The 11,707-nt window shown below is 43.9% G+C and overlaps 1 protein-coding gene across 1 annotated transcript; it reads left to right on the forward strand.

Moving 5' to 3' along the window:
- The first annotated feature begins 294 nt into the window (after positions 1-294).
- Positions 295-5,666, forward strand: LOC128890623 (homeobox protein E60). The gene is made up of 2 exons (XM_054149279.1): positions 295-334; positions 2,524-5,666. Exons 1-2 carry the CDS (start codon positions 295-297, stop codon positions 2,874-2,876), a joined length of 393 nt encoding a protein of 130 aa, XP_054005254.1. The 3' UTR covers positions 2,877-5,666.
- The last annotated feature ends 6,041 nt before the right edge of the window (positions 5,667-11,707 follow it).

Raw genomic sequence — 11,707 nt, forward strand, 5'->3', positions numbered from 1 at the left:
TTTAAGAACCAGATACACAAAACATCGTTGACTTAAATACGCGAATCCTTAATAATTCCATCTGAGATCTCCGTAAATAAAATTAATTTAAGGCCCACGGTCAGGAGGTGTTCCGTCCTTTCGCCAGGGGTCGCAGAGGGCACAAATCTCTCGGATAAACGTTTCTGTGAACACGTTACCCGTATATATCGTTCTCTAGTCACCAAGCACATTAATACCCGGCATATTTCGCGAAGTTTGGCCCTACGATTCGCGCGGATAGAAGCCTCGCGGACGGCGGTTCCGCCGCTTATGATGGAGGACGGTGTTAAACGGCTGGACGCGGGATTTCTGCGTAATGTCCAACCCTGGCAGATCAGCGTGGCGGATAACACCGTTGTTGTTCGTTACGATTTGATTTATTCGCAATTACAGCCACGTTCGCCGTTTACGAACGACCCTCGCGGCGCGGTTGCTGGATCGCGTTTGCGCGGTGAATTATTGGCGCCGACGAGCGTCGAGCAGGAAAATCCGGGATCATTGGGGTTCCTTTTCCCATGAAAATATTTCACGCGAACTGCGTATTCGAGGCTGGCTTACAATGTTTCGTTGGAAGAGGATCTCGATAGTGGTAGTTATAAAATGTCTATTTTCTTTGTTTACGTGCGACTGTGGGCGTGGAAGCTTTATAACATACGCGTTTGGTTTTTCAATTTCTTGAGAATCCAACCGCGTGGGACAATCGAACGTCCAAACGATAATTGCGAGCTTCCTGGAGATTGCTCCGCTCCACTAGTCGATAAACAATAATGAAACCCTAAGCTTCCTTAGTAGCCACGTGCAATCATAATAATATTTACGACCAAGTTATTAACGTCAGGAGACTCCCCGTATTCTTCCTATTCGGCGAGAAAAAGGAGTGGACAATGGATTTATAGCACTCTTTCCTATTCCCGTGGATACAGCTAAAGTTTCAATCGCGTTACGTTATCTTCAAAGATGTCGGGAATATAATTTCGTATAGTTTTCGATGAAAAATAACATACTAGCATAAAAAGGTAGCCATCTAGTATCCCAAACTAAAATTCAAGATGGAAACCAACTCGATGCAATTAAAAATGTCTTCTCAGATATATACAACGATCTCCTCCACTTTTCTCAAAGTTTCCTCGTCCGAGCAACGATTTCCAACGGTTGAGACCAGCAGCAATAACGCGTTTGATTTACGATTAACTCGTCCGAAGGACTCCTGGCAGCCTCGCGGAACGATAAACGCGGGAAGGACTCTCGACCATCCTTCGTCCTCGCGAGACGTTTATTTCGTCCCGAGGAAGATCCCTGGGCAGTCGACTCCTCCCAATCGTCGACTCCCTTCCCTTGGAGGAAAGTCCACTAGTCCGCGCGCGGGAACGGCCGTGGAAGCAACGCTTAAGGCCGGCTAGACAATAAAAGTTGTCGTAAAGCTTGTCACTGTGCCCGCGGTTCGTTAATTTCACAGATTTATCGGCGCGTAAACTTGTTGAATCAGTGTGCTCCGCGAGGCCACGGAAGAGCATTATGAATCGTTACGTAAGGCTAATCTTCAGCTAGGTTTATGTACCGTCCTCTGTGTTAGGTCTGCGTCGACGGTTTAGGGATGCGTTGGGAGGATCAGTTCGCCATTTGGAGTCGGAAAGCATGTGTACTCGTTGAAACTTGCCTGAAGCTGTTTAATGAGATACCTACACGTCCTGTGTTCGTGGATCGTGAAGTTTATCGGTGGTTCTTGATCGGGAATCCCGATTAAATACTGTTGAGTATTTATTGGAGATCAAGGACATTTAAGGACATATGAGTGTCAGGCTATCAGTGGAACAATTCTGTTGCTTCAAACGAGATCTCCGTGCATCGGTGTTGGGCAAGGTATATGTAACACGTTTCGTGTCAAGCCGTTTTCGCCCGACTTCTCGTTCAGGCCATTTGATGTTTTAACTAAAGATTCATATATATTACCACACAATATTTCATTACGTCGTCAATCCATAAGTAGTTAACTTATTTAGAGCAGTTATCACTTGCTGTATCACTCATGCTTCGTTCTTTTAGTGAAAATATATTTTACAGAATTAAATTTGTCATAAAATATATGTTTCAGCGAATCAAATAAATATGTCTGCATGTACTACCAGTGGGACACGTGACCTGATGACCAAGTTCGTCGTGTACCACCGGTGATACACATAGCGCGGATCGTGTTAATTGTAGATCGAGTAGCAATCAAAGTAATCACTGATGAATCCATGTATATAAAAATCGCTGCACACTCTCAAGTCCTAAATACCCAATAAATAACATCATCCTTCCCTAGTTGAGTATATCAAGTCGCTGTGAAACTGTCTTATAACTTCACCTCTCGGAATATTAAAACGAGTGGGAACCCCTTGATCATTCGACTTGTGTAACTTGAACCCAGACCTCCCAAGGACAATGGTACTTCGCTAGTCTTACGTTCCGTCGAACATATCGGCAGATAGCAGCTAACGTTAGGATCCTCCCGTGTTTCAGGTCCACGAACGAGAAGGGTGAAGAGGTCGGACAGCCGCAGCACAACGGGCACCCCCGAAGAGAAGAGACCGAGGACGGCGTTCAGCGGGGAGCAGCTAGCGAGGCTGAAGAGGGAGTTCGCGGAGAACCGATACCTCACCGAGAAAAGGAGGCAACAGCTCTCGAGGGACCTAGGATTGAACGAGGCGCAGATCAAGATCTGGTTCCAGAACAAGAGGGCGAAGATCAAGAAGGCCAGCGGCCAGAAGAATCCCCTGCAGCTACAGCTGATGGCCGAGGGCCTCTACAATCACTCGACGGTACCCCTGACCAAGGAGGAAGAGAAGCAGGCCGCCGAACTTCAAGCGAAATGATGACGATAAGATCGGCCCTTCGGCTTAGATCCGTCAACGATCCGTGAGACTACGAACGTGGAACGAACGCCGTTTCGAGTCTCCCATCGGTAGGGAAAAGGAGGAACGAAGTGTCTCGATAGTCGACCAAGGACGTTCTCCTTGGGATGACATTCCGCTCGATGGTCGCGACGAGGATACTAACAATGTCCTGTAAGTGTGCGAATATACAGCGTTCCTCCTTTACATTCCACGAAAAGTCACGGCGATACACAATCCAAAGATCAAACGTTTTTCGTCATTTCGAAGCAAGTTTCGACGAGTCATCGTGTTTACTTTTCGTACGGTAGACTGGGGTATTTATTTCGTTAAGGATACTAGTGCCACTGACTACGGTCGGATCCGGGGGTCATTCTGGTATTTTCGATCGAAATTTATGGATTCTTTGTCAGTTTCTCTTTTAATACAAGCAAGATCTGAATGAAAATAAAAATTAGTAGACAAGTACTCCTTTTTACTTAGATTACCGAGATACAGCCAGTCTCGTAAATATTCGTACTTTCTGTGATTATTAAAAAAGTCTGTCTAAATTAAACGATAGGTTCGATCTTTTCAAATAAATGTTTCGTTATAAATACAGTGGGTGTAGAATGTATTCGTACACCGATCAATTTCCCAAAAAACTTTTGTATGAAATTGTAGTTTCTTAACTTCTTTTTTTATAATCAATGATATTTTATATATTCTCGGAAATCTCTCGGAAATAGTCCAAACAACATTTACTAGTTAATATAATTTGTGAAATTAACAAAATAATGCGAAAAGTGGGTAAAAGTATAGAAGTGATAAGTATTTCTACGATTCTTATGACGAACCATTTACAGTAGAATTTGTAAAAACACATTAGTTTATTACTCCGTACGAATTAGAAAACATTAAATTTCCAGTAAAGTATTGTACTTTTAAAAAATGGCTCTAATAGAGAAATTGAAGAAGATCCCACTTGGAATAACTAATAATTTAGTTAATTTAATCCTTAGAAAAGTTACAATAATTATGAAATCAAAAGGAAATCCCACGAAGGAAGTATTATATACTTATAAATTAATGTAAATTTCGTTTTTTTTTTAATCAAATTTTAAAAATTAAACAGTTGTGTGAATAATTATTGCTTCAATTTTTCTATCGATTAATTGTTTTTTTCTTGTTAATTTCGCACCTTACATAAATAGCTATTTTTTTGTACTCTATCTATTCTAGAGATTTCCAAGAATATATAGAATGTCATTGTTTATCAAAAATAAGTTAATAAATTACAATTTTACATAGATTTTTTAGAAATTGATCAGTGTACGAATACCTTCTACACCCACTGTATGTACATGAATAAACTTTACACTTATATATATGTATATAATGAAAAATTTATTTGGAAACATCGAAACTATCAGACAAATTCCTTCAATAAACGCAGAGGCTACGAATATTTATGGACTGACTGTATATTTCACTGTTTTAGTTGCTCCTTATTAAATTTTTGATCTGAAATTGCCAGACTGCGTCCTTAAAGTCACTCGATCGCCAAGGCCACTCCCCCATCGTGACTTTGCGCACGCAGCACGGAGAGGTGGGGAACCAAATGGTGTGGTGGGGATGACTCCTACGTGGCCTTGAGCGGCGAATCGACGTTGTCGCGATCGTGGACGAACCTCGAACGAATTCCGACGATATTCGTTGTTGTTAGAGCTTCCTGCTCGATAATCGAGCCCGACCTGACTCGCGCGCGTCGACGAATAGCAAGTGGAAAGCTCGTGAGTTACCGGAGTCAAGATTCGCGGCGAATGATAGACATCATCGTCATTCCTCAAAAGACTTAGCACGCACGTTCCTAGCAATTCATAATTCGATATTTAAACGAAGACGAGGGGATGGGGAGAGGGAGGGGGGGGAGGAAGAAGAAAGAACAATTTCGACGAGCGTATCGGAACGGGTTGTACAGTGCCATTTGTACAGTTATCTCGATGGACGTCAGGTCGAAAACAGTCATCGTCATTCTCTGAACGAACCAGTATTTAGAGCAGAGATGAGAGAGTTTTACGAAGAACGTGTGAGGGGGAGGATGTGAAGCTAGTTTTATTCCGTTAATTTATTGTAAAAATGTAAGATATCGTACAATTGCGATGTGCAATAGAATTTATATATATATATAAAGATATATGGAGAGAAGTAAATAGAAAAGACGTACCTGTGTATAGGTACGCACGAAATTGATAAAACCGTCGTGTAAATAAAGCGCAACTTAGCGAGAACGTCGTCTCGATAGACTGTTTAAAAGTAATTCAGTTATTTATTTACCTATGCTATGCGGAACGCTCGATACGATATCGAGTACTTATACCTTGTAAGGATTATTTAAAAAAAAAAAAACGAATTAAATATTCCCACTATCGCGAGCCACGTATCACGACTTGTTTTATATTCGAACCGATCCTACCCGTTCCTTTGATCCGCACGATTCGTTCCCAAACGCACCGACGACGACACCGTCGACAGATAGAAACCCGATTAAATAATTACGCCGGCACTGGGGAACCGAATCATCCGGGTAATTAACGTCCTGTTCGCTGGCGGCGAACACGATACCATTTTTCCCTTTTCGGGGACATCCGTGTATTTCGATGTTCGAACCTGGCCATATCTTCCCACCAGAGTTTGTAATTTTAGATTACCGTTGTACAGTATTTGTGCCCTTCGATGTTGTTCTATAGAAACATTATTTTATGATATTAATTCTAGGAAGGCTAATCCTGTTTAAAATTGAACTTGAATTGAACTCCCAGAGTTGCATCCGTTCAGCTCCATTCCTCCGTACCCCACTTTGAAATGAGAAAACGAAATCGAGTCGCCGACGCGCCTGGTGAAAGCTAGAGGCAATTAACGCGACCAACGAAATCAATCGAGCCAGATGTTTATCGAAACGCATCGACGACGCGTAACAGACGCGTGGAAGGCAAGAGAGAAAGACGACCAAGAGACGAACGGTGTCGGGATAAAAGGTTCGAGGCGGGTCGATTCGCATTCAGCATTTGGCGCATGCTTCCACCCCCGACACCGTATTTCAGGCTCGTGCAAACCCCATGAAAAGCCCCTCCCGCAGCCGTGATATCGATTGATTTACAGTCGAAAGGTGGCCATCGTTGATATCAAACGAGCCACGCCTACGTTATACAGTAAACGCGGTGCGTGTGCTGCGCGGTAAGTGGTGACCGTTAACGCGATTCCTGCATGGATCTGGTTCGTTGAACAATCTACCTTTTTTAATATTTACATGTTTCGACGCGTTAAGATCTTGAAATTAAGTCCTTAACGTTTTGGAGCCGATATTTGAGGGCTCGGAAAAGTTCTACCCTGTCCAAGTGCACCACACAGAGGTCAGAAAACTTTGTAACTTGAAACCTTAGGAAAATTGTTTAAAGATTGTATAAAATTTTATGTTAAGTATAAAATGATAAATGAAAGAAAAGTATGTAATTCCTTGGAGAAGACCTCAGCCATGAAAAATTAAAGCAACTAGAAATACAGAGATTTACGTTACGTTATTTACTTTACTTCCTGCATTAAAAGACTTTTCCTCCGCTCCAAAAGTATGTGTCACGAGAAAAGTTGGACTCCGGAGATCTTGAGAAAAGAAACTTGAAAAGGTCCTTCGAGTCGTGGGCGAGATCGAGAACGAAAAGATCAGAGATAAAGCTCGTCGACGTGGGTGATAAATAATTTCATCGGTTCCCCGTGTTCTCCGATTTTTCCTTTTCGACGAGAGGGAATGCTGGTCGAAGATCGTCCAGGATTTCCGAGGGTCGCGGCTGGGTAAGTAATAGACGACATTAGCGTACAAGCGACGTCGTTGGACGCGCCCGTCGCAATGAATAATCAGGGACAATTATTTTTTACAAGAACTTCTGTTGAGGGACGGACGGAAGTCCGTCGTGTTCGTCGATACCTGAACGGTCCCACGATATTTCACGGGGCTTGTTGAAACAAGACGAAGAAGCCTCGCGAATCAGGTATACCAGCGATCTCGGCGCCCGATATTCCCAATTGATTAACGAAACAGCTTGTTTTATTCGGTAGCGATTTCAACGACCGAGTTAATCGAAGGCTTTCTAGTCCTGTTCGCGAAGCTCCTTTTTTAACTCGGTCGACGAAGGGAATCTGGTACTCTTTTAAATAATTGGACCTGCTGTTGCAATGTATGCACGATACATCTATTATTTCTTCATAAATGAATGTTCATTGCACAAATCGATTAACTCCATAAAACAAAAAATAAATAATTCTGAAATAAATTATTTATTTTTCAATGCCCAACGAAATTTTGTCGTTGGTGTTAGTTTTTATTATTCAGGAAAGTTATTATAAGTATAAAATGTTGACCATACTAAGTGCTTTGATATTCAAATTTAAGATTTTTTGAAAAGTGGAGTTAATCGATTTGTGCAGTGAACGGCTCAAATAATAAAATATGTGCAGTCAGTTGAAGACAAGTATGTCACGAACGTTCTAGTACACCGACTTGACTTTTCCCTGATTTGTTGAACTACAGTACATTTTTTATTTACACTTCCACCATTTGATCACCTTGTTATTACTACTCAATTTAATTTACATATCAGATTTCAGATCATACGATATCCACGTTTGGAAGTAAAATTAAATGAAGTAAATGATTGACAAAACGATCAACAAGTTTTTACGCGATACCCAAAGTGACAGAACACTTAGCTCGCCAATCGAACAAGAAACGCAACCGACTAAATGATAATTACCCGTTGGCAATAATTCTTAACAATTTAAGCAATTAAATCGCCCATATGAGACACGGTGGTGATCAGCGCGAACAATGTCAAACCTTGTACGGGATCGAGGTGGGATAGAAAGGTCAGCTATAATAAGCATTCGCACAAAGATTGCAATTAAACCCGCGACTGGAAGTCGTAAAATAAATACAGTAGCACATCAATTAGGAGATCTCAGCCCGACAGGTCTCTAATAATACACTTGCTCCACTAGTTGTACAAATAATCTAAACAAGGATCCCAAAACATTTTGTCCTAGGAAATACAAACGCTAACTCACTGTACACTCTAGATACCAACTCGGTGCACTGTCCGCCATTGCTTCCGGTGAACTCGATAAATCAAGTCCCCACCCGAATAGAACCATTCTCCGTACTTCACTCCACAACTCATTTCCTAGTCTTCACTTACCAACAACTACGATCTAAAAATATCTAAAACGCGTATCCCACTGATCTAAAAATCCCAAACCGACCTGACAACGCGCCAAAGGTTTAAGAACCTCCGCCAAATGTAAATGAACCGAGGCTACCTAACGTCCACGACCAATGGCAGTGTCAGACACGAAAATCCGAGGAAAGATCAAGCAGCTCGATCGACGGCGCTAATGCGATTCGTTGCTCGAAACTCATGGAAATGGTCGTCGTTCGATGCATCGTAAATGCTCGGTCTCCGAGCTTATTCCCGATTGCACGGGCCCAAAGAGAGGGGCCCCCACCAGCCGATACGTCCCTGTCAGATTAGAATCACGCCACTTGACAGACTCGCGCTTCTGTCTGTCCAGCAGCCAAAGGGGGGCCCCACCTCGGGTCAAGCGCGGCCGCAGATCCATAAAGACGATTCCGCCTTGGCTCCTTTGTCCCGGAATCTTTACAAATGAGATACAACCGGAGAGGAAAGCCTGAGGCACGCGAGGTGGCCAGGCCCCAGGCATTAACCCTGTGACCGAACCGTTCGACATTCCTGAAGAACCCGCGCGCTTACGGTGACGCGACAGCGCTATCCGCGTGCGAGCGATGGAATTATGCATCCGTCTCGAACAGACAACGCCTCGTAATCCATTCCAACGGATGTCCACCGTGGAAAAGTCGATGAAACGGCCGGGGGCAGATACTGAACGGAGATACATGGTCCCCGAGGTCATCGATTGAAACGTCGATGACGCCAACCGTGATGGATGCGGGTCAAGAGGACCGTTTCCGTTTCACGGTGTACAAACGGACCCCATTACTATAGAGGAGACTGGTGAGACATTGGAAACCGATTTCCAGTTATGCTGTTGCGCTCTGGCCTTTCTGACGCGATGAAAGAGTATTCCTTTGTAATATGCTAATGACGACAGAGTTTTTGTAGCAAAACTGCGCGTAATCGATCAAACACTCGCCACCAAGTGTCTAATAGTACCTATACGGTCTGTCTAAAAAGGAACCGAACTTTTCCTATAAAAAGAAAAAAGTACAAGTAAAGTTTTTACACACACGTTTATTTACTCAAAATAAACCTCCATTTGCGCCATTACAACGTGTAGACAACGTAATTAACATTTCGCAGGACCTTTGCAGCTCCTGTTTTGGTAGCCCTTTTAGTACGGCGGTTACAGCGGCCTGAATCTCCGAAATATTCCTATAATGTATTCCTTTCATTGGAATTGCCATTGTTAGCTTGGATCATTCACCCTACTCGCCTGATCTGTCTCCCTGCGATTATTTTCTTTTCCCAAAATTGAAAATTCCAATGAAAGGGACACATTATAGCAGCATTTCGGAGATTCGGGCCACTGTAACCGCCGTACTCAACGGGGTACCAAAACAGGAGCTGCAAAGGTCCTTCGAAATGTTAATTACGTGGTCTACACGTTGTATTGACGCAAAGGGAGATTATTTTGAGTAAATAAACGTGTGTGTAAAAACTTTACTTGTACTTTTTTCTTTTCATAGCAAAAGTTCGGTTTCTTTTTAGACAGACCGTGTATTTTCTTTAAACCGCTGCTGCTGAATTGAGAGATCCAGATTCTGCGCGGCAAGTTCCAAGGAAACGAACGTTTTTTCGCTTCTTTCCAGAGATCTCTGTTTGCATACGAGAGTCGAGGCGATCCAAGAGTAGCTCGTGGTATCGTTCCATCTCACGCCATAAATCGCGTGGAAATTGCTCGCCAGATCATGGAGCCTCAATAAAGTAACACGGAAGGGAGTTATTGAGCCCGCTAATCAGCCGTAAATAACATCGTAGAATTCTCCGCTCGCGCCGATCCGCCGTTGGAGCGCGATAACCGAGGGAGAAAAACTGGAAATGGTTTATAGATAAGGGGGCGCGCTATCAATCGACGTTGCACTTACCTCGGTTGCATACCACTCGTCGCGTTCTTGGCGTACCGCCGATATATCTGAACGCCGCCATGGGGGTTTGCCGCGATCCCATCTCGAACGCGATTTTTTCACCAACGTTTACGCTTCACCTGGTCGACTCTTCGTTCCCCAATCTTATCGTGCTTTGCGTGATTTTCTCCGTTTACTTTCACTGGGGGACTTTTTCTGGTCCCCGTGGGCAGGTTCCCGCCGCACGTGTTCGCTCCCATTCGCTCCGATTGTCTAGCCTTTGATCCCATTTACTCTCGAGTCCTGAATCATTCCGTTAACGGGTTCCGAGTGCATTCGCGCGCTACAAATCGCTGTGTTTCTGTAGCCTTTACCCAACGACAATCAATTGGTATCCGAGATGTGTAACAATTGACATTTCTTGCATAGAGCGAGAGCTTCTGTTGCGAGTGTTCGCCTTTTCTGTTAATCTCTACGTTGATCAACGCTAGTTCTACATCACGGTAACATCATCTTCGACGTCATCTGGCTGTGCTGCAAGTTCTTCACCAATTAATATTTATTGTTTGTCGATTCCTTTAGATTTTTCCTTTACCTCCGTTTCTACGACTCATGTGTCCACTTTCGTTCTCGAGACCGCCTGACGGTCGGCTGCGCGGGATTAAGAGAAGGATAATAATTCGTAGCGGCCGTGAGAGATCGGTAGACCAAGATCTTCAAGGATGATCGTCGTTAGCGAACGGAGCATTAGTCGTACGGTAGCCGATGCCGATGGATATGCCGTCAGTGGGGAGCCCAACGTGGAAAGCACCGTCGGGAGATCTGATGGTGACGGGTATTAAAATTAATGGTCAGCCGTGTACGCTGACGTGTCACCTTATACCTCCATGCGTCATTTTGATTGACCAATAAATTATCTCGTGGAAGACCTCGCGCGTGGTCGGGGCAACGGTGTTCGCGCGGTTCTTTGCCCGGTTCGGGTAAAAATCACCCTGTTCTGCAATTTGTTGCTCGATCCCCGCGATGATGCGCAGTCCCGAGAGAGTATCGTCGGAATCGAGCTCGTGAAAGTCTGAGATCTTACCGAGATTAAGGGTACGAGGGTACGAGGTAATTCCTAGGGGAGGAGCTCTTCTGGTCCCATCTAATTCTAATCCAATGTTAGCTACCTTGAGGTTTCTATTTCTAGAGAAAAAGGAAGGTGGATCAAACAGGAACTTGTAATTTAGATGCCGAGTTGCTCACTAGTAAGCGCCAGGTTGGATGGTCTATTCGTGCCTATGGGAACTGTAGGTTTAACCCTCTCTATCGATGCTCTGGCATACACGCCCTTTTTCTGGAGGTACCACTACTGGTATCTCTACTTCGCTTGCTCCAAAAGCACAGTGATTCTCAGAACCCCTTTCTAATATGACAAACTCTGACTGGCCCCATTGACCAAGGACCCCCTGAAAAATGTCGAGCGATAAATCCTCGAAAACAGCGCTGCACTTTTCAGAGGCGACTAATTAAGATAACGCGGTCGCCAGAATTCTCGAAAGGCCCCCAAACTACCCAGCAATCGTTCCAATGAACGAGCGGAAATAAAGTACGCGAACGAGTATCTCGGATGCCAGTTTCGAGCATTATAGCAAGAGGATCGTGTAGATCCACCCGATAAAGGTGCCTCCCAACTCGGCCG

The sequence above is a fragment of the Hylaeus anthracinus genome, unplaced genomic scaffold (assembly GCF_026225885.1).
Source record: "Hylaeus anthracinus isolate JK02 unplaced genomic scaffold, UHH_iyHylAnth1.0_haploid 12001, whole genome shotgun sequence".
NCBI classification, from domain to species: Eukaryota; Metazoa; Arthropoda; class Insecta; order Hymenoptera; family Colletidae; genus Hylaeus; species Hylaeus anthracinus.

Excerpts from the sequence above, each read along its gene's own strand:
- LOC128890623 (XM_054149279.1), top strand. The coding sequence starts at position 295 with ATGGAGGACGGTGTTAAACGGCTGGACGCGGGATTTCTGC. Across the intron at positions 335-2,523 it reads GCTGGACGCGGGATTTCTGC|GTCCACGAACGAGAAGGGTG; the intron begins GTAATGTCCAAC and ends CCCGTGTTTCAG.